At 37.3% G+C, this 27,886-nt stretch overlaps 1 protein-coding gene across 1 annotated transcript in view; it reads left to right on the forward strand.

The window, feature by feature from the left end:
- LOC121878219 (ankyrin repeat domain-containing protein 29-like) overlaps nucleotides 1-26,830 on the forward strand; it is a gene marked incomplete at its 3' end in the record, with an annotated part of 26,968 nt that extends 138 nt beyond the window's left edge. Inside the window, 3 exon segments of the mRNA XM_042384307.1 lie at nucleotides 15,291-15,691; nucleotides 19,333-19,530; nucleotides 26,665-26,830. Coding sequence (XP_042240241.1) covers nucleotides 15,470-15,691; nucleotides 19,333-19,530; nucleotides 26,665-26,830 — 586 coding nt within the window.
- Nucleotides 26,831-27,886: the final 1,056 nt, after the last annotated feature.

Genomic DNA, 27,886 nt, shown 5'->3' on the forward strand with positions numbered 1-27,886 from the left:
GTGTTATTTTGTGAAATATCTGAAAATGTGTTTGTGTTTACTGTTTTAACTGCTGTTTTTTTTTGGGGGGGGGTATAAATGGTTGGTGAATGTGTTTGGTGACATTCACGTCAGAGAAAAGTGAAATTAGTGTATTATTTCTGTAAGTCGAGGACACTTTATATAGTTGGTTGTCCTGTGAACATGACATGGAAGTGATAAATAATGCATTGAAGGAAAAATTAAGTAAAATAATGAAAGTTTCTTTTCTGACGAATTATAAATCACCAAGAGTAGTGGAACTGTGTACTTCCTTATTCATGGAAGTCTCCCCAAAATGTGAGACTCGGTCGTGTTGTAAAACTTGTATGAAAATTATATACAGTATAGTCGATTTTTTAGCTTGAAGGAGAAAATAAGGAAAGCTTAAGTTAGGTGATATAGAAGACAATTAGAAAAGTGAAAGTGTGGATTTTCTTTCTATAAGTCCAAGTAAATTAAGAGAACTGATCATATTATAGTCAACATGGAAAGGTTCGTTTAGTAACCTCAAGGACAAAAAACAACTTGTATTGATTAATTTCATGTACACCCACAACAAAATTATTCGGCACCCTTACGGCGTGATACACGGGTGCTGAATAATTTTGTAGCGGGTGTACTTGACCGACAATTACTGGATTTGTTATTTTGAGAAATTAGGAAACACGGATGAATAATCAGTGTTGCAGTTCTAATTAATGGATGAAAGAAAATTAATATACCACAGTGAAATGGACTTGTGAAACTTAGTATTTTTATTTATTTATTTGTATTTATTTATGAAAGTGAAGGATACTTGAGAGAATTTTTCATATTTTGTGGGTGAACTGCAAAGATTCAATGATATATTTTGTGGTTCCAGAAAAAAAAATCCCTCTAAAGTGACTTATAAATCAATTAAATGACTTTGTTTCTTGTATACCTGGATCAAGAAAATTGTAGAATTGATTTGTTACTTGTGTTTGACAACCAAGAAAATTAGCCACATCAATTGTTTTGAACAATACAATTAGGAAATACTGATGAACATTACGAGTTGTAGTTTGAAGAAAATAAATGAGAGATAGACTGAACATATCATTGTGTAAACGACCAATGACGAAGGATACGTATGAGTAGCTTACTTTCTATCCTCAGGGGGGAAACCCTCACTTACCCGGTTATATTATAATGGAAGAAAATGGTTCATAGACAGCAATTAATTATTTTAAATAGGAGTGGATTCTATTATTTTTACCAATAGGGAAATAATTAATGGGAAGTGCAACTTTTTATGTTATAAAGAAAACCAATAGAAAGTGCAAACTGTTTCTTGGTTTACCTGTGTGAAAATTATTGATGGGTAATATTGTTTGCGATTATGGCATTAGGAAAAAGAGTAGGTATTAAATATTTCTTCTTTTACTGTTATGAAATTAATTAATGAGGAAGTGGAATGGAGCGAGGTTAGGGGTCGTCATTAGGAGAGATAAATAAACACGTAATTTGGGACACTTTATTAAGAAACAACAACAGGTCATCTTTATCTTAAAAGACCGGCTTTAGAAAATTCCAAATTTCAAAATACTTCTTTTCAAATAGGTCCTTCCTGCCTTCCTTCCTTCTTCCCTCTTGAGGCTACATCTCAGGGGAACTAATAGAATTGCTTCGAGTTCATTTACGTGGAAATTCAGTTTTGTGTCTCCTGCCGACGATGATGATGTGTTGGTGATGGCGTGGGAGGAAACTTGGGGCTGTATCCTCCCACTCGTCCAACGTATCATCCCACGTCCTTAGATATACGATATGTGTCGCAAAACAGCTCCCAGAGATACATAGGGACGTGTCCTTCCATTTTTCGAATTGTATACACGATGACGTATCCCAAATTCTCAGAGACACATGGGAACGTATCTTAACATCCCCAGAGTAACATAAGGATGTATCCTCCCAAATCCTCAATGACACATAGTTACCGTACGTACCAGCCCACATCCTCAGTGATACAGGGAGGACGTATCAGCCCACTTATCCGACGGACATAAGTTGCAAGATACATTAGGTTGTGTTGCCAGCAGGCTCTGTACGCTCACTGCTACAAGATCCAGGGAATTAGTTTACACTTTGTTTGGCGTGATCATGGAATCCTAGTGTGTGTGTGTGTGTGTGTGTGTGTGTGTGTGTGTGTGTGTGTGGAGGAGATGACTAGAGTGTAAGATCCTAACTAAACCAAACTGAATCTATTAACTACGGAATATAAGTTGAGACTAATAAGGATTTGTTTTGGATGAGTTGGGTTTGCCTGGGCTGATTTGAGTTGGGTTAGTTTAGGCTGTGTTGGGTTGGGTTGGCCTGCATTAAGTTGGGTTTAGTTAGGTTGGCTTGGGTAAAGTAGATTTAAATTGGGCTAGGGAAAGTTTGGTATGGTTAGGTTACGTTATGTTGGGTTGAGTTTCGTTGGGTTGGGTTAGGTTGGTTACAATTAGTTTAGGAATATAATAATAATAATTATTATTAACGGTTTATTAAGAAAACATGGCAGCTCGAAAGCTAAAAATATACAATGAACAGAGGTGATAAGTTACTTATGGTGAAATCGAGGAGTGGGTCACTTGATTGACAAAAGCTTTCAATACAGAACATAAGAAACATAGAGTCAACATATAGATAAACTGGTCTTGTATATGGTTAGGTTCGTGTCATCTGCAGTCGTGAATGCTTGAAGCCCCAAGGATTTAACCCCTTGTGTATAGGGTCCTCTTTGAGATGAATAAAATCGTCTGGCATTAGCCAATAAAATATTAAAAGTGGGGCGTCACCGTAGTGAAGGGGTATACGAAACGATGACAAACGCAGCCTTGTCAAACTCTCAGTTCAAAGATCGACAGCTGTCTTATCTATATATTTATTTACGTTCTTTCAGGGTTACATATTTCTAAATAAAGAATGGGGTTTTGTTTTAACATGTACTTTATGGAATGGTTGTGCTTTTAGATATTTGAATTATCACGTACTGCACTGTATAAGGGTGTTGAGAATAAGGTTTGCATATCGGTATTTTCAATTATCATTTTGACATTCTTGATTATCTGTTGGTGGTAGAGTTGTAACACGCACTTGCCTCTCAATGGTGCGACTCTGGCTTGATCCCCTCTTGGGTCGGCTGTGAGAAGGGCGTTGTCCACCGTCCAGTGTGTGGCTCTACCGAGCATTGCAGATTTTCTGTGGGTGCTCCATTAGTGTTTTCACCAGACAGTCACACGGGTATCCACGTCCGGGGATCTGTATATTTCATCCACTTTCAGTTATAAGTAATTATTCGTATTACTTTTATGATTAGTAATGTTCAAGTATTGAAAGACGAGTAATTTGGCATGATTATAATATAGATTTGTTCGGTTAATATATTTTGTTTTAAGATTTATTTTACCTTATGCAGGTGTGGGAACCAGACGCAGTGTACATGTGATATGTGTGTAATGGTGAGCTTATTCGACTCCAGAGAGCGATTCCGGGTTCGATCCCCGAGCAAAGTAGAACTAGGGGCAAATTTATATACGTCTTTTGCCTCTGTCTACCCAAAAAAGAGTTGCGAACCTGAGTGTTCATGGTTTTGTGGATTGTGTCTCGGGGTAGTGTAGTGTAGTGTAGCGTAGCGGTGACGACTCTCAGAATGGTGGTAATGGAAGATGTTTTTCTCTTCTCTCAGTTAGACATAATCATGTAGTTAATTAAGTTATCGAGGGTTTGCAAGATTAGATATAGTTACAGTATAGACTCTCAGTGACCAAGAAATATTGAAGTCTCGCTTACCACGGTTGGCCTGTATGCCTTTATGTATAGCAGGATGGTGTCAACTCAAAGGGGATTGGCGTTATTCTTGCGTTGTTTCAAATTTGCAACAGTAAATGGCTGAGGTCTGGCCTGTTAACCAATAAAAAAAATAGTCTAATAGCTTAGCATATAGTCCCTTCCCTGTTGTATAGCATTAAGCTAGGCTGGTAACCATACCTAGCTAACTTACTGTATTTCATTGAAAGAAGACATTTTTATTTTCGGGCATCAGCCCACCCGGGCACAGGTCATTGGCCCACATAGGGGCCGGGGGTTGGGGGGGAATATAATAATAATAATAATAATAATAATAATAATAATAATAATAATAATAATAATAATAATAATAATAATAATAATATAAATTAATAAAAATAAATGAATACTAAAATTTTTTTAATAAAGTAATAATAACCACGAAGTACAAAAAAAAAGAAGATTAATAGTGAGAAACGATATACCTGTATGTATGTTGTGTTGTCAAAATAAGAAAAACAATTGAGACCCTGCAATTGTGTGTAAATGAGGCAGAAAGTCAGATCAGCAACCTGGGACTTGGTCACAATTTTTGTGATGCCATATGGCAGCAGGGTCTACCATTAGACAACACATTAAGCTTCCAATATCTTCCCAGGCGGTAGTACCTCCTTGTTTGATAGCTCTTTACTACCTATTACCTACATATGGACCTGACCAGTTTCCTACCTTTAATGCTGTAGTATGATAAGTTTAACCAAATCTTTTGATAACATGAATGATGCATGTAGCCATCAGATCACCTTCACCCAGCTGATCTCACCTCTGCTGTGATAGTCAATTACTGTACAGGGTAGTAAAATACTGTAAAACTGTTGAATGGAAGTAAATAACTGTTCATACTAATAGATATGAGCAACTGGTGGATATTTAGACGAAACTATAATTAGACACTAGGCGAAATAAAATTGGCTTTGTCGTAATTATTTGCTGCCAGAACATTATGTTGCACCAAGAATTACTCTTAATGCAATGATGAGACATCCATACTGCGTTTAAGAGTCGAGATGTAACTCTACTCTGTTTTAAAGATAGTGTGTGTCTAGCGCAGCCAAACTGTGGAATGGTCTTCCTTCAGATGTGTTTGATGAGGATGTAACAGGGTTTGCTCTTGGTCATTCAAGAGATAGTTTAGATGAACCACTTTGTTCAACTCAATAATCTCTGCCTTCTATTTTTTTTACTTCTGACCATCTCTTCCATTTTTATCTATTTACAAAGATGTTTAAGGTTGATCTTTCAAATTGAGGCTTCCCACACAAATAATACTGTGATAATTATGCAGCACCATGATGACACATTGCTCAAACTGGTATTCTTCACATCATAAACATACATCCGTTGTGCTACAACGCTTACCTGTAGTCATTCAATTCAGTGGTATTAAAATCAGGCTATTGAGTGTTGGAATCATAAGCCAATGGGATGAAGTGCTTAATATTAATCTTCGAATTATGTTCTATTAAACTGTACCCAATGCATACAGTTCCGCTGCGTTCACCATCCAACCCCCCCTCTCCCCCCTCACGACCTTAGTAGCGATTGGCGCCTATGAATAAACCCCCCTTCTCATGCTCTGAATACTGCCCTGGTCCCAAACCATGAGAGGCGGCCACTATTAAGAGTAAAAGTAATAAGAAGAGTAATAATGGTAACTATAGTCGCTTCTCTCTTAAAAAAAAGGTACAAAGACTGTTTGATCTCAAGGTGTGTACTGTACATGTGTGTGCTCACGGCTTTAAGAGATCGGGTCACCATTAAGCTGTGTCAGGTGCAGGTGTGTGTGTGTGTGTGTATCGGCGTGCACTTGTCTCTGTCGTGTACAGGTGTGTTCTGAGAAAGCTCGCCTTCACCTGCGCAACTGTTTAACCTGATTCTATGATGCGTGAAGCAGGTGTACAGTTGTTCGCCTGTTGAGTACAGCTGTTCAGTAACACAACTCATAACATAGGATAATCGAAGATCTGATGATGTAATTAGATTAAAAATGTTAACGCAACCTTTTTATGTTTCGGGTATAACGAAAAGCAAGAGTGGTGTTATAGATGAACAAAGACCATTTATTTATACTTATATCAACAGAATGTGTTTATTAAGGGTTGGGTTATTTATTAACAACCTGTACGTTTATCTGTCTCTATTGTGTTCGTTGTGTTCATGATTATATGTCTATGGTGTGTGTGTGTGTGTGCGCGCGCGTTAATACTAATACGTACATGGCAACCTTTGTCCGTATTGTGCCAGGCAGCGGCTAATGTAGACGTAATTACCCCGGGAGAAACACAGTGTCGATCGTCCCCTCTCTCTCACCTGCCACTAATTATCTCCCCGTCTTCTTCTTCCCCCTCTTTTATTCACTTTTCTCTCTGGTTCCCTCTTACCATCTGCTTTATTTAACTTCTCAAAGACTCGTTCTCTTCCCCAGGTTCAATTAATGGTCTCCTCTCCCTCTCTTCCTCTGCATTATTTTTTTCTTACTGGCTCCCCTGTTTATCCTCTGTTCTGTTATTTTCTGTTTATTCTCTGTCTCTCTATCCTGTTTCTTCATTCTCTAAGCTTCTACCTTATTCTATTTTTTTCTTTTATTTTTTTGTATCTTTCCCTATTACATTTTATGATTTTTTCTTATTCTTTCATAAATTCTCTTCATTCCCTCACTATGTCCCTATTCCACCTGTACCTGCTGATTATCTCTCTCTCTCTCTCTCTCTCTCTCTCTCTCTCTCTCCATCACCTGTTTTAGTCATTATGTCTTTTATGCTCTCATCTCTCATTTTATATGCAAGAAGGTGGGGGAAGGAGAGGGGGGGCATTTAATTAGCACCTGACCGTTCGTGTATTTTGCAAACCCTTCCTCTACACACACACACACACACACACACACACACACACACACACACACACACACAGTTTAAGCCTTAGTGTAATTAGTACCTGTAGGCTTCCATAGATTACCTGTGATGAGTTTCTGTACCATAAGAGGGCGTGTATGATATCCCTGATTAGCTATTCAAGGTATTATGTGATTGGTTTCTTGTACATGTATAGGGAATATATGTTTCTTGACGTGATTGGAATTACGAGCTGTTTGATTGGTTAGGTCAGACTGAGTTAGATTAGGTCATGTTAGGTTAAGTCAATTTATATTAGGTTGGGTTAGGTTAGGTTAGGTTAGGTTAAGCTATTTCGTGTTTAGGTTAAGTTAGATTTGATTAGGTTTAGTTTTGGTTGGGTTAAGTGAGGTTGGTTTAGGTTAGATGTTGGGTTAGAGTAGGTTGGGTTTAACTGGATTAAGTTAGTTTGTATTTGTTTAGGTTCAGTTAAATTAGGTTGGGTTAAAGTTACATAGGGTTAAGCTAGGTTAGGCTAAGTTAGATTTGGTTAAGAAAGATTAAGTGAAGTTAGGTTAAGTTCAAAGTTAATTAACCTCGGTTACCTTTAGCTAAATTAAGTTAGGCTAGGTTAGGTTAAGCTAAACTGAGTTAAGTTCGGTTAAACTAGGCTAAGTTTGTTTAGATTAAGGTAGGTTAAGTTAGATTTGGATAAGCTAAGTTAAGTTAGTTTAGATTAAGGTAGGTTAAGTAAGATTACGTTTAATGATAAAGTGATGAACTGATCTGACATACTGTATGACTTCGACCTAATGATAGCAGAGATATATTGGTAACGGAGATATATTGATAACGGTGATATATTGTAACAGATACAGTATATTGGTAATGGAGATATATTGGTAGGTGGGGGAGCTTGTCGTCGTTGCATTATTTATCATTATCTTTATTTTGACGTTTCCTGTAATTTGGCTGTTTGATTTATTCACCCAGCACCTTATATATTTGGCATTATTATTATTATTATTATTATTATTATTATTATTATTATTATTATTGTCTTTGTGGTTGCTTCAGTTTATTTCTGTTATTATTATTATTACTGATATATATATATATATATATATATATATATATATATATATATATATATATATATATATATATATATATATATATGAAAGATCAATAGTAAGAAACGATATACAGTATGTATGTTGTGTTGTCAAAGTAAGAGAAACAATCGTGACCCTGCAATCGTGTGGTGTAAATGAGGCAGAAAGTCAGATGAGCAACCTGGGACTTGGTCACAATTTTCGTGATGCCATATGGCAGCAGGGTCTACCATTAGACAACACATCATGCTTCCAATATCTTCCCAGGTGGTAGTACCTCCCTATTTGATAGCTGGCTACTATCTACTACATTTTGGAGGTTCTGATGTATATATTGCTGGAGAGATGTAGGTGTACTGTACCTGGTCCTGGGGAATTCGTCACCGTCAGTTCTTCATCTCTCATGAGTTGGGGAAAACTTCTTGATGTTGGGAAACATGTCACAACTTGTTCCTGACACCACGCGCACTGTTTGACATTCACTTTCCCTGGAGTTTCCTCGACAGTAAAAAGAAAAGAATAAAAACAGAAGAACCAACACACTGAGAGAGAAGGTTATGTTATTGCGTGTTTCCCCTCGAGCTGGAGAGTGGGGGAGGTAATTAATTTTTGTGTTAACACCTATCTCCCCCATCTCCCTCCAGGCCCAGCTGCCACCCCCTCCAAGGCTTGCGTTATGGTGTAATTTCATCAACAGGCTCGAATACGCTCAGTGTAATGAGGTAGAGATTGTGTGTAATGTGGAAGCGCACTTAGTTATAATCATTATAGAATTGTGGGTGAGGAATATTGCGAGATACGGATAGTATGTAATGTTGAAGTGTTCTGAAGTATTGTTTAAGATTCAGTTGGTAATGATACGTGAGAGTAATACAATTTAGCTATTACTGTAACTACTGTTGGGCGGAGTTATAAGTGAAACGGCTTCCCTGACACCAATTTTCAGTCCTCAGTCTTCTCGCTATTTTTTATAAAACCAATGGCAATAACCAACACACACACACACACACACACACACACACACACACACACACACACACACGTTTAAAACAAGCTAATCGGTAGTGGTATGCAAGAAAGGTATTACTGTCATAAGTTAGTTTCCAGTAGATGTGAATATAAATGTAGTATGGCAATAAAGGTAACTAAGAAAATTGAGTTGGCGAAAATCCGGGTTTTGATCTCCGAGTAAGAGTAGCAGTAGTTGACGGTCCTGACGAGGCTTACGGGTTTAAATCCTTCCCTGATGGCAAATGATAACAAACTTCCCAATCTAACCTAACAACCCAAATAACTAAACCCAATCAAACTATCCTAAGTTAGTTTTGATTAGGTTAACTTGAATCATTTGTCCCATACATTACTGTAATTATATTAACTTAGGCGTGTTGAGAGGTAAAATCTTAGTTATACTTCGAGTTTTACATTATCAAAGATTCGTTTTAAGTTAGATTTGCCACACAAAATTAATAGCTGCATATTTTACTTAGAGGAGAGAGAGAGAGAGAGAGAGAGAGAGTGAGTTAATTCTCCCCATTGCGGTAATTGTACGAAGCAAGTTGTATATATTGACAATTGAACTACTACAATAATTTGATCAACTTCATTTTACCCGGATGTAGGACCCGTTTAATTAACACGATGTTAATATAAATAGACCATTATATTATTAAAGTGCCGGGTTTGTTGTCCAGAGTTGACGTATATGTGTTTTTTGCGAGTCTTTCAGTGTGTATTTCCATAATCCTGAGTCTTTTCCATTACTGTGATTAAACGAACTTGTATCTTTTAGCTCCCTAGTGGAGTTTTCCAGCCAAATTTTTAATCCCTTGGGTACAATGATTTAATCCACTCAGTATAATGACTTATTCCATTGTGTACGATAACTTAATCCATAGAGTGTAATGACTTATCGTTTGAATACGTGGCTTAATCCATTGGGTACAGTGATTATGACCATTAAATAAGATATCTTAACCCCTTGAATACAATGTATGAGAACAATGAGAATTCCTTAACACATTGAGTATGATGCCAGTGTACTCAGGGTGTTAATACATCGTATTTAAAGGGTTAAGATATCTTACTTAATGGTCATATTCACTGTACCCAATGGATTAAGTTATCGTATTCAGTGGATTAAGTAATCGCAGTGAAAATAATGTACCGTAACAGAAGTCTTAAAGAAAATCCCACTTTCTTGAGTAAAATCCCACTCCCCTAAATAAAATCACACTTGGACAAAATCCCACTCCCTTGAACAACATCCCACTTCCTTGAACAAAATCCCACTCCATTGAGCATAATCCCACTCCCTTGAACAACATCCCACTTCCTTGAACAAAATCCCACTCCATTGAGCATAATCCCACTCCCTTGAATAACATCCCACTTCCTTGAACAAAATCCCACTCCTTTGAACAAAATCTCACTTCATAGAACAAAATCCCACTTACTTGAACAAAATTCCACATCATTGAACAAAATCTCACTCTTGAACAAAATCCCAATCCCTTGAACAAATTCCCATTTCCTTGAACAAAATCCCACGTCCTTGAACAAAATCCCAAGCCCATGAATAAAGTACCAGTTCCTTGAACAAAATCCCACTCCTTTGAACAAAATCCCACTCTTTTGAAGAAAATCCTACTTCCCAGAACAAAATCCCACTCCCTTGAATAGAATCCCACTTCCTTTAACAAAATTCCACTCCCTTGAATAAAATCCCACTTCATTTAACAAAATCCCACTTGAACAAAATCTGACACCTTGAACAAAATCCCACTTCCCAGAATAAAATTACACATCATTGAACAAAATCTCACTCCTGAATAAAATCAGACTTTTGAACAAAATCCGACTTCCTTGAACAAAATCCCACTTGAACAAAATCCCACTCCCTTGAACAAAATATCACCCCCATGAAGAAAGTCCCACTCCCTTGGAACAAAATCCCACTCCCTTGAACAAAATCCCACTTCCTTTAACAAAATCCCAGCAAAATCTCACATCCTTGAACAAAATCCCACTTGAACAAAATCCCACTCCCTTGAACAAAATCCCACTCCCTTGAACAAAATATCACTCCCATGAAGAAAGTCCCACTCCCTTGGAACAAAATCCCACTCCCTTGAACAAAATCCCACTTCCTTTAACAAAATCCCACATGAGCAAAATCTCACATCCTTGAACAAAATCCCACTTGAACAAAATCCCACTCCCTTAAACAAAATCCCACTCTCTTGAACAAAATCCTTCTCCCTTGAACAAAATCCCACTTCCTTGAACAAAATCCGACATCCTAGAATATAATCCACCTTCCTTGGACTAAATAATGTCGACAAGAGAAATTTTCAACAAAGATATTAATTCAAATGGTTTATAACCTCATTCCAGGTAATAACATTCTGACATAATTACTGAACCATCTTGTATTTTTTTTTTTTTTTTTAGTTTATTGGGCACCCCCGACATCTTGTGCAAGGTGAAGCGCTTACAGCGCCCATCTGGGAAGCATGCTTGCCTTTATGTCTCATGAGTTAAGGGCGTAGAAGCCTGAAGAGTCACAGGTTTTTGTCAGCAAGTTATTGGAAGCTCCAACAACTTTCCTTGAATACGAATTCGCAACTTTTCGATTTACAACAGGTACCTACTTTACTGCTAGGTGAACAGGGACGAAGGGGGCTAGAAAGAAGGTCCAAGCAACTTTTTGCCGGCCTGGAGGAGGGATAATAGAAGTGGAGAGGTGAGGAGGAAGTAAATGAAGACACGTGGGGAAGACAGTTGAGATAACAGTGTTTATGGAGAGAGACAGTGAGGGAGGGCATGTTGTTTTCCTGTCATTTCCATCATTTTTCTTTCCTGGTTTTTGGTCTCATCTCTTTTATCGTTGTTGTTATTTGAAGTTGAAGGAACAAAACACTGGGTCAGGTAATGATTAGGCACCCCAGATTATTTCACCAGTTGGATAAACACTCTAACGTTACCTGCAGCAGTTTAGGTTAGGGTAAGTTAAATTGCTTTTGATTAAGTAATTTTAGGTTCGCGTTAGGGTGCCTAATCTTCACGTTATCCGATAAACTTAAGTCGATGTTTGTTCCACACACTGTGACGTAATGCTCAGAGGTCTTCTTCAGTCACCTGCCATTCCTCGCCCAGGTGAAGGCGAGGAATACCAAGTGTTGTTTAGCCATCGGAATCCTCGTGGCTGGCCTTGTATGCGCGCCGTCTGGAGAGATTACCCTGATCATAGCGGCATATAATACACCATAAACTACGCCATCCAATCTACCGCAGCTCGCGCCTTGACACAAACACCCTCGCCGTATCCACATTTTCTTGTTTGTTTACGTAAAATTGGACGCAAAAGTGGCCGGTGATACAGGTAGCGAACACCATTCGGACACTAGCGAGTCCGAAATGTTAACCAAGAACAAGTTGGGGAGATGATAGTAGGTTAATGTAACTATCTTCTTGTGGTTTGTTTTGCGCCTCTATACTGATTATCTGTAAATGTTTCATTCACAGCACACACACACACACACACACATACATACATATATATATATATATATATATATATATATATATATATATATATATATATATATATATATATATATATATATATATATATATATATATATATATATATATTGCAAAATAATGGCGAGTGCAACGTGCAATGGATTCACCCATTCAGACACACACGAATCCGAAAATATAGACCAAATATGTGATGTTGGAGAGTGTGGTAAATGGGATTACACCCTGTATTGTGTTATGTGTGGAGTGTATTTGGTGGGTGTTGGTGGTCTTCATAAAGCTGATACACCTTAAAGTACACTCGTTTTTATGATAATTTGTTTTAACATACGATGACGCGAGCTATACGAGGAGCATACCGACTACGGTACAGTACTCACTAACTGAATGCTCCGAAATGGTTACCAGTGAGAGGTGGGGTAAAAGACCGTAGGGAAAGAGATGCTATATCCTGTTATATATGTGGTCTCTGGTAGTGTGGGTTGCCAGAGTACGACGAAGAAACTATTTATTGGTGATGTGTGTTTGTGTTAATTTATATGCTGTACTAAAGTGCGTTTTTTCTCAGCTGAGAAAAGATGCCCCGTCCCCTCCCCAAGAGTTACAGCTGATTGGCTGTTGCAAACCTGTCACATTTTGTCCTGAAGTAATGATGTATTTCTAAATGAGTTCGTTCATAATCGTTGGGATGACCGTTTCTGACGAGAAAGATATTTAGCTAAATTATATAAAGATACACACATTCAATAGTTCAAACATAAGTACGTATGAAGTTTATCGGAAGTATTATACATGAATTAACTGTTAAACTCTGGTAGCAAATTCACGCTTTCGGAAGATGCATGTAATATATAATTATTTTTACCCACAATAAGGCATACTAAGACAAATTACGTATCAGGAATACTACATTATGTAAAAACTAAATTTTTAAAGATCAGAATCACATTGAAATATTACACGACCGTTAGCAGAGGCGGGAAAAATATAAAGTTGTTCGCAGTCATAATAAAGTGAATATTAACTCCAAATCAAACTTAGATTAAAAAAAATAAAAATAAAATAATATATATATTGTTTAGATAAATGACTGATGCAGAATGTGTATTACTGGGTGTTGAGTATTGAGGAAAAAGGTGCTTCTTATAATGCCTTTTCTGTTAGTCAGGAGTGTGGTATGAAATTTCCAAGTCCCTGTTTTGGAGTGTGGCGTTTATGGAGATTAAGTTGTGTGTTTACGCCTTAGCTCTGGAAGAAATAGAGAAAGAAGCACTTTGAAAAGTCCCGCACTGGGCCAAGGCATCGTGCTTGTAGTGAAATGGGGCGCCCCTTCCCCCTTCCACCAAAACCCTGGAACTTTGAAAGTTTATCGTTTAAGTTTATCGATAAAACTCGTCTATGGTGTTTATCTGTTCAACCTACCTCTCAAGTTTATCCATAAAACTTACATATCGTGTATATCTGTAAGGCATTAAGCCCAGTTTCTTCGACTTCACGATACAAGTTCCTCTGATATTTATGTTGATATTCTCTGGGTGTATTGTGAAGGACACCGAGATGATATATTAAAACAGACGTCTTATATTATTTACTCTAATCTACTGTCAAAGACTTCAAAATATTGTATACCCTGTGCTGTGGAGTGTTACTTACACCTACTATTTCTTTTTCTTTGACTCAGAGACTTAAGACAGGTGTAAATGTTTTATTTTAATAGCTCGGGTTTGAGTGTGGAAAGGGAGATATATTGTAGTGGTATCCTTGTTCATCCGTCCGTCCAGGCGCATATAAGCTGCCTTTCCTGAAGCACCATGGGCCACAATAGTCATGAAGTCTCTCATGTACTGAACGTGATCTTCACGAGGACTGCAGTGTGGCGCCATATTCAGGACACCCAGACCTAAATTTTTACACATTTTTGTTTTATTATATTACTTATATTTTTGATTGAGTGTTTTGTTAAGTTCCGGTTAATACTCTTTCTCTTTTAGATTGTATTTTGTGGTTAGCTGGGGGTCCTTGTGCAAGCTGGGCATCCTTTTTCCACAGAGACTGTTTCTAGATACGTGTAGTGTTGTTTTCATAGATGGATGGATAGATGGATATGTGGATGTATAAATGGATGTTTAGTAAAAATGCCACACCAGGTGGCATTGGCTCAGCATATAAAGTCAGTAAAACCTCTACCGTGTGTAACAATCTGAAACATCGGGCGAAGTCTTGAACTATTCCTGTGGTTATCGTCCTGTATTGAAGTTACAACTTCTTTTCGATTCACTTGGACCATGAGGTCTAGAAACTTATTGTAGAGTATTTTTTTCCGTCTGTAATAAACACTGAAGGACGTGTGTGGTTGTGAGTTGTGGCGAATAATGAGAGATGTTTAGTAAGGTTTTGTCACTGAAGAGAATGTTAAGTGTCCTTTTATGATGAAACGATATCAACAAAAGGCTTCATTTTATAAAGGGTGATTCTTGTTGTGCTGTTAGGATGACGTGAACACTACTGTACCTATTGGTGTGTCCCTCTTAGTGACGCTTCATGACCTAGCGTGGCCAGGAGTGCCCCATGACCTAGCGTGGCCAGGAGTGCCCCATGACCTAGCGTGGCCAGGAGTTCCCCATGACAGCGAGGCCAGGAGTGCCCCATGACCTAGCGTGGCCAGGAGTGCCCCATGACAGCGAGGCCATGAACTGTGTCTACGTGATGCTGTAAGCTTGAATACTTACCTGAAAGCATGGTCGTGAGCTTCCATGAATGACATGAACTTGAACTTTCCATGACGTGTGTGAATAGGAGAGGTGACAATGAACAAACGACAATACAAGTATACTGTATGAATATAATTATCCAGGATGTGAATATGATGTGTCCGGAATATGCCAATTTTTTTTTGTCTCTGATATTTATGTGAAAATTTACATTCAAGACTGCAAGAACATGAACTCGCCTTGTTACTTTGATGAAAAACTCATTACGGGCCACTTTTAATTCACCTCGACAATTAAATACCAAAACTGTGCAGTAACAAAACTGTCCATGGTAAAACGTGAACGTGAAACTCGACATGACTTTATATAAGACCTGCGTGTGACTTGGTGCTTGACGATGAGGGACGTAGTAGCGCAGGGTCAGAAACTCCCTCTGTTTGAGTCGTTTCGGGAGATGGTGTTGTCGGTGGTGGAGAGGCTAAAACCAGGCCTCACACACCAACAGGATACCCCCCAGCTGGAGGAGGAGGACGAGCAGGAAGACCTCGACAATAGAGTCTTCCTCGAGCCTGATCAAATCCTCACTACGGCTCTTAACATCGGCGACGCTCTAAGAAAGGTTTGTTTATAAGGTAGAGTTGTCGATTAGGGGCCGAATGATGTAAATATTTATTCACCCGTTGATTATGGATGATTTACGTATTAAATAGTTTGATGTTGTGGTATTTACCGTTTATGTCAGTTTACATAAGGCTTAGTCGTGTGTGTGTGTGTGTGTGTGTGTGTGTGTGTGTGTGTGTGTGTGTGTGTGTGTGTGTTAACTTCTCCAGTATGTTGCTCCTTTGAGTACGATAAATATTCTACCACTGATTAAGATATTAGAATCCCTTGAGTTTGATGACATCGTTTTCGAATACTATGACTTTAACCCCTCGAGTGGGACCTATTCTCTCAGGTACAGTATAGTGATATTGCACTCAGGGCGTTAAATCATTGAATGCAAGGGGTCAAGTCATCGTACTCAAGGGTTAAGTCATTATTCTTCAGGGGGTTAAATCATCGTACTCAAGGAATTAAATGATCATACTCAAGAAGTTAAGTCATCGTACTCAAGGGGGTAACGCCCGTATTATTAAGCAACATCTTCCCTTGAAGCGGGTCGTCATGTTTCAACCCGAGTTTTAAACTAAATGAGTCCCGAGGGAGACTGCAGTACTGTACTTAACGGGGTGGTGTAGCGGTAAAATGAACTAATTCCAATAAAATTAATTTATAATATTGGAATTAGTTCATTTTACCGCCACACCACCCTGTTAAGTACTGTACTGCGGTGTCCCTCACGATTCATTTAGTTTAAAGCTCGGGTTGAAACACGACGACCCTCTTCAAGGGAAGATTTAATGATACGGACGTTAGTCATCTTATCAGGGGGTTAAAACGTATTCGGAGCTGGCGTGGATGTGGACGTGAGTGTATGTATCCTGTTCCACTGTTTGTTTTCCCAGTTTTCTGTGCTTGTCAGTTTGTCTAAGCATGAATTTTATTTCATTCGCTTTTTTGTGATTAAAAACAAATACAAACAATGTCTTTATGCAGTCACATTCGTGATTGTATTTTCATATTATATATATATATATATATATATATATATATATATATATATATATATATATATATATATATATATATATATATATATATAATTTATTTTATTTTATTTTTTAATTTTTCTTAATTATCATTTTAGTTTTAAGGGTTATCATACTGACTTGTTTGTACAGTACGTCACTGAATGTCTTCCCGCCGCTGACCACGAGCTTGAACTTTGAACCTTTTTTCTTTATTGGACACTTAATCTTCGTTCAGTGACCGAGCCGTCTCATAAATTGGAAGTTTTTCGTTTCCTTCTATATTTCTCAGTGTAGAATTTAAGAGTCCACAAACCCATGGAGTGCAGTGCGTTTGGTCCAGAAAGTATGACAATGGATACTGGCTCGACTTTAGTCTTATGAGGTGTAGTATGTTCAACTACTCGGCAGTGGTGTCAAACTCAAAACCTTTAGAGGGCCAATTCTTATTTTAGTAACCCACTTCAGGGCCAACACAAGTGTTATATCACATATTTGCAGGATTGAAGTTTACAGCTTCACACATTGCTTTACCTGGCTTACCGGGAATATCTCATTTGGGTTTGCCTGAACTTAAGTATGCAAAATTCATTTTACTTAATAAACATGATTATATCTATTTCCATCATAATTTCTCGGGATGATAAATTTTATCGTCATCCTGCGGGCCACACCTGACCATCCCAAGGGCCACATTTGGCCCGCGGGCCATGAATTTGACACCCCTGGCATGTCTTATCACCTTGGTGTGGCGCGGCCTTTATCACAGTTTGGCGATGGAAGTGTGTTCTTGACCCACTGAGATTATACTGCATATGTTGAACTTTTGTCCTGATAATTATTATTGCCAAGAGCCATCCTTCGGCCAGCTATTTCTAAAGGTAGATATATAGGTAGATAGATAGATAGATAGATAAATAGATAGATAGATACATAGATACATAGATACATAGATAGATAGATAGCAAATAATTATAAGACAGGGATTACTGTATATGTATACCCACTTTTAATTTATATTAAAATACTAGAAAAATAATTAATTTGGATATCAAAATATCCAGGTCTAGATACACTCCTATACCTTAGCTGTAATATTTATTGTTAGATAACTCTTGTTAGTTTTACCTGAACAAAGACCATGAGTTTCATTGTGGTAATGAAAATCCTTCTATACTGTAGTTGCGTGTAAGAACCGGTTGATGATGATATATATATATATATATATATATATATATATATATATATATATATATATATATATATATATATATATATATATATATATATATAGTGTGTATTTTCGTTGAGGATAACAACGACTGCCAATTTTCTCTACAGGACTTAATGCAGCTCATGGAAGGATATGTACCAGCAGAAGCGACATTAAAGAATAAATTATTAGAGAACTATGGTGACAACATAATTATTTCTGATGTTGCATATAAACCTACTGTGGTCTGTTTTCGTGAGACTCACACTCGTGACACAATTTTATTTGATTCCTGGTACAGTATACACTGTACTTCTAAAGAAAACAATGAAAATGAAGAACGTCTAAGAATAGTTGGGATAGAGCAACCATTATAAGGGAAGGTATAAGATCACTGGTGTATGATGTTGAAGAGTACCCACCACCTCCAGCCCTTCTGATTGATGTATGAAAGGCGATCCCTCTATCCCTTCAAATATTTTTGAAAGGTGTCATCGTAAAAGACAAAATAACTGGAAACAATGAAAAACAACTGGAAAAGGTGTGATATCATAGCTCACAACATTATTTCTGCTGTTAGGCCACATGAAATATGAATCAAAGCTGATGTTGTACAGTATATTTTGTCTAAGCTGGTCATTTGCACCTCATACAAAGAAGCAGCTCTGTGTGAAGCCTTGGCTGTCATGCAGCAGTCCCCAGAAATTATGGAAGGAGGTTTTTTTGCAGTTTGTTTTTAACAATGTCGATTTTGACGTGCGAACTATTGATGGCTATAAAATATTCCACTATATGGCAGGTATGCAATGCATCACCCCTTCAAAATTTATGCCAAGTACCTGTACCTGTATTGAGGCAATACAAAGGCTTAAGTCTTTGCCTTCAGTGGAAGCTCTTGAATTTGTGAACCAAATTTTAATAAAGGGTTTCGAAAAGAGAGTCAATTCAGGATTAAAAAAATGTCTTTGTTAAGGATCTTAACACCAGATGACGTACAAAATAGAGGGTGTGGCCAGTGGGGAATTAACTGTTTATTTTCTCAGAAAGTATAAGCTGTGTGCAAGAGGTGAATACACCATCAGGTGCAGAATTTTAATCTCTTTTATTATGTTAAAGGTGTCATCCTAAGAAAAAATTACGGTTAACGAGTAAATACGAAAAACCACGAACGGCCGCCATTTTTTCAAGATGACAGCCAAAGCTCATCTCGGGTCGGTCAGGATATTTTGGTATGGTGTTTAGGAACGTATTCCCAATAATTCTACTAAATATCATTTCATTATGAATTAGTTAACCTTTTCTTCTTCTTTCTTCTTCTTCTTTATTATTGTTACTATTATTATAAACATTGTTACTGCAGGTATTAATTACAAAGTCAGAGTGGTAGGTCCCCTGTTAATTCCTTCCATCATATTTCAGGCTGCTCTGTGGGACAATGCAGAGCTGCTTGAGGACCTGCTCAATGGTGATCAGCTGGCCCACCTGGACTGCCGAGATGCCTGGGGACGAACTCCCTTACATGCTGCTGCCACTACCGAATCCTCCAGATGTCTCAGGATCCTCCTCCAAGCTGGGTCTGACGCTAACATGGCTTCAGGGCCCAGAGCTGAAGGACGGGTGAGACTCACTTGCTGTACTGTATTTGGTTTACTTACTGTAGCTAGGTGTACTGTACAGTTGTGATGGTGAGAGTCTGGACTGACTTAGTGTCTGAATAAAAGAAATTTTTGCATTTTTAAGGGAAAAGATTTTGTTTGATTATTATTAGTGGATTGTTAGATTTTTACTTAGTACAATTTAACCCTTTCACCTCATCGTCCAGTGTCATAATTACACTATTTCCAATAAGTATCATTAAGTCACCGAAAGATGAAAGTGCTTATTTATGCTTTTACTATTATTTTTACATTATGAGAATAACATGAAGTTTCCATATCTGGCACAAAAATTCCTTTGAAATGTCGGTAGCTTGTGAAAATTTATGTTTACTGTACCAGTGGCGTAGCTAGAGTGTGTGCCGCCCGGGGCATTGAGCCCCCCCCATTCCCCACAAAAATACATATTGCACAGTGACTCACTCTATATATATATATATATATATATATATATATATATATATATATATATATATATATATATATATATATATATATATATATATATATATATATATATATATATATATATATATATATATGTATATATTAAATAGTTTGTGTACCATTATAATATTACTGTACTTTCACATACTCAAATATAGTATGCTTTAAATACACCCCAAACATACTTAAACTTTATAAGTAACAGTTAAACAAAAAGCAAAAACGACATATAGGATAGGGAAAAAAGTAAAAAAGTGTAAAAAATTAGGAACATCTTTATTTCTGAAATGAAAACTACAACTTTCTACTAAGTAACTTTTCTTGTTTTTTTGTTGACAAATTCTTCAATGACATTGTCAAAAACTATTTCATCTGTCAATTGTCGCTCTATAGACAGTATGGCAAGATTTCTCAACCGCAAGGTGCTCATAGTAGATCTTAAGTAATTCTTGATCAGTTTTAGTTTCGAAAAACTCCTCTCACAGGTAGCAACACTAACAGCAATTGTGAGGAAAATCCTCAGCATTATTACAATATTTGGAACCGAGTTCCCAAGGTTATACTTTTGAATAAACTGCAAAAGTTCAAGGGGGCCTTCTTTCCACGTCTGTATTCTGTCTTTAATAGTTATAGCAGCAACAGCAACAAAATCTGAAGTCTTTTTCTCTCAACGAGGAACTCCTCTTTATCAATGTCGTCGTGATCGTGATCTATTTGACACTCATATTTATCATCCAAAAGATTCAATGGGGTAAGGAAGGCATATTTCTCAGCAAGTTCATGAAGCTGTTGAAATCTCAAAGTTATTTCTTGGATCACTCTGTCCAGCGAAGAAAACATTTCTCTCCTCAATTCAATGTCGTATGGCAATTCAGCATCTCGTGATCCTTCACCAAACATTTGTTTCTTCTTTTTGGGTCGACGCTGACGCTCCATGACTATCCCCAGATCATTGCAAATTTCTTTGGCATAGTTAACTCCATTACTCACTAGCTTGTCCCTGTTTTCAACTAGAAATGTTTCTAATGCCCTGAGTTTTATATCACATTGTTGTATGTTCAAGCCCTTGGTTTGGAGGTAAGTCTGTGTGTCGTTAATTTCTAGAAGGACGGGTCCCCACAGGCCAAGAAAGCACAAAAAGGAAAATGATTGCAACGCACCAAGTAGAACACCAGCATCTGCCCTGGTAGCTGTATTTTCTTCTTCACCAGTTAACTTTTCTAGGGCACTTAAGATTTTTGAGAAATGTTTCTTTACAACACTTACAGCTTCTCCCCTCGCACTCCACCGAGTTTCTATTATGCGCTTGACACTTTGACCAGTGACTGAAGTTAGAACATCCCAGCGATGGGTTGATGAAGAAAAAAATACAAACAAACGTTCCACACATCCAAAAAAGGTAACAGAATTCACAGCAACAGAAGCTGCATGAACACCCGCCAAATTCAGCGAGTGATTTGTACAAGCGACAAATTCTGCTTTTTTATTAATTTCCTTGATACGTCTGAACACCAGTATGAACACCAGCCATCACCGCAGCATTATCATATGCTTGCCCTCTACAATTTTGAATATCAATTCCGTCTTTCTCTAATTTTTCCAAAATCATCATTGAAATATTCTCGGCGGTTTTACCTTTTGTTTCAATGAAATCGACAAATGATTCCACAACCTTCACTTTATCTCCATCGATCATAACATAGCGTAAAACTTGGCTCGTTTGATCCTTATGTGAAATATCAGGAGTGCTGTGGAATATCATGGAAAAGTACTTTGCTTCTTTTACTTGCTTGATGATTTTGCTTCTTACGTTTTCTCCCAAAATTTCTATAAACTCGTTCTGAATAGTAGGAGACAGATAGGAAGTAGCAAACTTGTTTCCTAGCTGGATTCTTAGATGATGTTCACGTAGCACTGGATCATATTTCGCTAACAAATCAACTAGCTCTAAAAAATTTCCTCTATTTTCCGTTGCTTTAGTCTCGTTTCTCTCATAATTCATTCCTTCTCGGTGGCCTCGTAAAGCCAAATTCTGTTTAGCTAGGAATCTAATAATATCAAGCAATCTTGAAAGGATTTCCTTCCACTTTTTCACTTGGCTTTCAACAACTTCTTGTTCTTTTTTATCAATTGTTGCTCCACGAGCAATCCTAATTTCCAACTCCTTCCATTGTGTGAAATTCCGAACGTGAGCTGCACTGGATTCGTGCTCAGATATTCTAGGATTCAGTTTTCACCATATGTTGAATCCATCCTCAGAATTAAATTTTGAGTTACTTCTGTCTGAAAACAGTTTGCAACAAAAGCAGTAAAGAGCTTCCTTGGAAGGGGAGTACACCATCCATGATCTCAACATTCTTTCACCATTTGGCAGAGTTTGAAAAAACCACTCGCGTGTTAGTTTTCTAGTTTGTCCTTTGGTTGACACACCTTCACGAATTACTTCACCAAAATCAGAATCTAGATTTTGAACCACAGACGCTCCTTGACGTACCAGAAAGATCCGTGTGTCATTGCTAATCTTGCTTGGCCATAGGCCAACATCTTTTATGTCCACTCTGTCCACAGCTGGTCCCGGAATATTTTCTTCTTCATGTTCTTCATCACTTGAAGGAGTTGAAGTTGACGAATCGCTTGAAGTTGAACTTGAATCCCTTGAATTTGATAATGATTTGGTTTCTATACGACTGATGTATTTTAAGAGTGCCCCTTTATTCTTGTTTAATACTTCCTCTCTTGCCTTTCTCTTTTTTCTATACGCAGCACCACTTTCTTTAGCTCGCTTCATCTGGGGACAGAGTGATAGAAGTATAAAACATTAATTTTTCGAGAAATAAATTCACACTGCATGTTTAAGATTAAAAGATAAAAAAAAAAAAAAAGACGAGAACTTTAGATAAAAGTGATGAAGCTAAATATCACAAGTCACAAATTCTACACTTTTGACAAATAACACATTAAGAAAAAAGCTCTGTGTAGCAAAAGAATGCTTTTGTGAATTTACAAAAAAAACTTCAAAATGTATTACGTACATTATTTATTATTACGGCATTGAATAATATAAAAAAACGCTATTCCAAAAGTAATATGCATAGGAAAACATTTTTTCTTAAATAGCATTTCCTCAGCAAATGCATAATTTTTATATATATATATATATATATATATATATATATATATATATATATATATATATATATATATATATATATATATATATATATATATATATATATATATATATATATATATATATATATATGTGTATGCACAATAACCACTGGAGAAAGGAAAGACAAGCAGCAAGTACTTTCGTTTAATACATCCTCTGCCTGAGGATGTATTAAACGAAAGTACTTGCTGCTTGTCTTTCCTTTCTCCAGTGGTTATTGTGCATCTATTCTTCATGGTGATGTGAAGTTTCTGCATGCATATATATATATATATATATATATATATATATATATATATATATATATATATATATATATATATATATATATATATATATATATATATATATATATATATATTATTTTAGGTTAGGTTAGGAATCCGTTAAATAAAACAATTGTACTGCACCGTTATCTTTTATTGAGTATGATCTAAAATCACGGTATAATGACACTAGTATCAATGTAATACAATGGAAATGTAAAAAGTAGCAACTTAATCTAAAATTACAGACTCAGAGTACAGTGAAAATGGATGTCTGACATAAGCCCCCCCGACGAAAGCCACCCAGACAAAAGCCCCCCAGACGAAAGCCACCCAGACAAAAGCCCCCTACTTTGATCGGGGTGGCTTTTGTCTGACAACCCTAACCCTAACCCAACCTAACCTAACTTAACCTAACCCTAACCTAACCAATAATTAACCACAGAGAAGAACAGTATATTTTACCCTCAACTATTTAATTATGTCCGTAACTTTTGAAAGCCCTTACTGTTGTCAGACAAAAGCCACCCCGATCAAAGTAGGGGGCTTTTGTCTGGGTGGCTTTCGTCTGGGGGGCTTTTGTCTGGGTGGCTTTTGTCAGGGGGGCTTTTGTCTGTACCCCAGTGAGGATAGTGTCTTAGTATAAAATCGCAATGCTGTGAAACAAAATCTTAATATTTAATCTCAGTACCGCAGCAAAAGTCACATCAATATTTTTTAACCAATACTTTAATATTTCTTACCTTATAGTATTATGTCTTCCAACGAAGTAAATAACTGGATCGAAAACACAAGAGAACTTAAAAGTCGTCTAGCCTCCCCTCGTCTTGTCACGATGGAGACTTGTGCAGAACTGAAGTGAATTGCTTATAACTGGTGGATTGGTCGGCTGTACATGAACTTATATGACCCGAGACTGCATGGTTTTGCAGCTACTGGAGACGTTAATCCTTCCCTTTGTATGGGCGGCAAGTTTATCCTCGTCGTGTCTGACCTAACACCTGACCCACACCACATGAGCTCACTGGCGTACTTGTTTGAAGTTGTTTCCTTAATCCTCAACAGGTTACAGGTTGTGTGTGTGGCGGGGGGCGCATAGCAAGGGTGTAGCTCATGACGTGGCCGTGATGATGTGGGTCAGGTGTTAGGTCAGACACGACAAGGATTAACTTGCCGCCGATACAAAGGGATGGATTAACGTCTCCAGTAGCTGCAGATATGGGTGATGAGCAGACCCAAAAGTGCCGCCCCCCAAAAGTGCCGCCCGGGGCGGACCCCCCCCCTAGCTACGCTAGTGTACTGTACCTGTATATGAAAAATATTGAAAAAATAATAATATTTTGTAACTCAGGTATTCTGCAGGTAAAGTGGTCTGAGGAAATCAGATGTCAAATTTGCCTCCATAAGCATGGGTCATGCCCTACAAACTATAACCTAGTTATTCATCACTTTAAATTCATTTTTCATGTAAATTACACCAGGTTTGGAGATCCAATATTGGTACCTCACCTTCAATCATTTTGAGTGAAACCAAACAAAACAGACAATATAAACACAATTATTTCAATAAACATCAAACGTGCATATATTCACTTATTTTGTAAACCATAAAACACCAATTTATAAACTTCCTTGCAATGAAGTGCCAAGACTCATCTTCCATCTTACACTCATGACTCTGTAAACGGAGATAAAGTCAGTACAAACACATACCAGTAGCAAATAAAAAAAATACTGTACCAGTAATTACTGGTGCTGTAGTCAGAAAATGGGAAGTCAAAAACAGAGGTAGTTCAACAATATACCTTCTTTTATATATATTTTCATACTTGACATGCAAACACTGTCTATCCCCATACAATAGAATAAAAACTGACCTTATTTATTTTGATGATAGGCAATAAAAAATTTTGTATGACAGTTGGCAAAAATTGAGCTTAGGCATCGTCTACGACTTTGCATGTTTGTGTTGTGGTTGAGCCTTTTGCCGAAAGATAGCAGCACAACTCAGGGCTGAACAGTGCTTTCAAATTCTTGGAACATAGTCAATTTGAGCATGGAATAGAAAGAAAAAAATGTGCCGTGGACTTCAGTCGATTTTTGCAGTGTAGCACTACAATTTTAAAATTGACTTCTGCCGAATTGTGGAGTGAAAGGATTAAATTTTTTGCTAGTTATGCATTTCCTGTTAGGAAGATGTTTTTACCATTTTCATGGTAATTTTCCACTTTTACATAAGTTAGCCATGATTATCTGATAGCTCTCCATGCTGCATGTGCCCTTGCCTACTTCTCATCAGGTTCTTACCTCGGAGCTAATTTCTTACAATTTCTTCCCCATGGCATCCCTGACCTACCAATAGGTCTTCTCCTCTTCACATACAGTTTCATGCATCTCTGATCATGTTGATGTCCTCCATTCTCTTCACATGCCTAAACCATCTCAGCCTACCTCTAGGCCTAAGTTTGCTAATACCCAGCCTCCTATTTTTCAGTGTCACATTACACAGACATCCACCTCAATATTCTCATTTCAGCCCATGTTCACTGTCATACAACATCACACTTCTGACACTGCTTAAATGCATCTTTCCTTTCACACACATCTTGCCATCAATACAAGCAGCAAGTTGTTGATATTGATTTTTTAATGTTTGATTGTGAAGTAGAAGAACGGACACTAAGAAATGAGAGGTTGTAGGAATATATGTTGTAGGGAACTGGGAAATTCATTAAATTCTCAGAGTTTTGAAAGTAAGATAATGTTTGAAAAGGATGGATGCATGAAAACTATTTTAAAATTCTTACAGTAAACAGGACTGGAGAATAGGAGAGTAGTAATGGAGAGGGAGGTAGAAGAGACGAGTGAGGGATTATGGAAAGGAGAGTTAACATTTGCATGGAAAATCTTAAAGATGTATGTGTGTGTGTGTGTGTGTGTGTGTGGGAACTGTGTATGACCCACTCTTCCTTCTAGTGGAGGCAGCATGACCTAATTTACCTGCTTTATTTGTTCTCAGTACAGTACTTACCATATACTGTACTGTACTATGTTCTGTCTTCTGTACTAAGTTCTTTTCTACTGTATGTAACGACCCAGGATATCTTTTCCAGATACTGAACTATCTTTTCTGGCCCATTATAATTTTTATCAATTAAATTGTAGCCAAGACTTTTCCAATTTTATACCTGATTTTATAAATGTGTTTCAGACATGTCTTCACATAGCTTCAGAACATGGAGCTGTGGAGAACATCCGCTTACTACTTGACCATGGTGCCGACCTTTTAGCCAAGGACGCAAATGGCCTTACTGCACTTGACTTAGCTGAGCAAGGGGAACACACACAGTGCATGACCGTCCTCAAAAATGCTGCAGGTTTGTGAAAAAAAGTTTGTTTGCACTTTTCTAGAAGTGTGAGGTTTTGTGTGGGATATGAGAATTTTTTTTTTTTTTAATATATACCTTTATATGTGTGTGTGTGTGTATATATATGCTGATAACCACAAGGAAAGAAGAAAACACGAAGTTCCCAAGCGCTTTCGTGTAATTCACATCTTCAGGGGTGAGTACTGTATATATATATATATATATATATATATATATATATATATATATATATATATATATATATATATATATATATATATATATATATATATATATATATATATATATATATATATATATATATATATATATATATATATATATATGCACAGTATAGTCTCGGTTTACGTGGTCAATTAAACCCGTGGAGGTCCACGTAAAACGAGAAACGCGTAAACGAAATAACAGAACATATTGGATTAATTGAAATAGAGACTGGGCCGACACAATACGCATGTTGTAGTAAAAATAACATCTTAATTTTATGATGGTATGCACACACAATTAATATTTAAGAGAAATATCAATAATATTAGGTTTTTTAACACTTACGTTAGTAGAAGAGATGGCTGTGCACACGGGGATGGGGGGTTGGTTCCGAGGTAGAGGGCAGATTATTGGCCCTCACCTGTATCACTATCCACCACAGAGGCTAGCAGGGCCTCTTTGTCAAACCCCTCAAAGTCCATATCCTCACTATCACTATCGCTGACTAGGGCTGGCTGTGGTGGGTGGCTGGTGAAGAACTTGGTAATGTTTTGTTGACTGGGTGACCTAGCGCGCACCCTGCCCGCACAGCTTCCCGCGTAAATGATGGAATGTACCGCGTAACTAATAATTGCCGGTCTGGCCAGGTGTCGCGTAAATGACCAACCTTGTTATGGAAATCCGCGTAAATCAAGACTATACTGTACTATATATTTTTTTTTTTTTTGTATTTCTGAATAATATGCCTATTAAAATCTCAGAGCCACACAGGTGGATATTTAGTGTTTTGTGTACATCAGTTGAGAACTCCATAACTACTTGTTTCATTTTGTTACC

The sequence above is a fragment of the Homarus americanus genome, unplaced genomic scaffold (genome assembly GCF_018991925.1).
Source record: "Homarus americanus isolate GMGI-L3 unplaced genomic scaffold, GMGI_Hamer_2.0 scaffold33468, whole genome shotgun sequence".
In the NCBI taxonomy this organism is placed as follows: Eukaryota; Metazoa; Arthropoda; class Malacostraca; order Decapoda; family Nephropidae; genus Homarus; species Homarus americanus.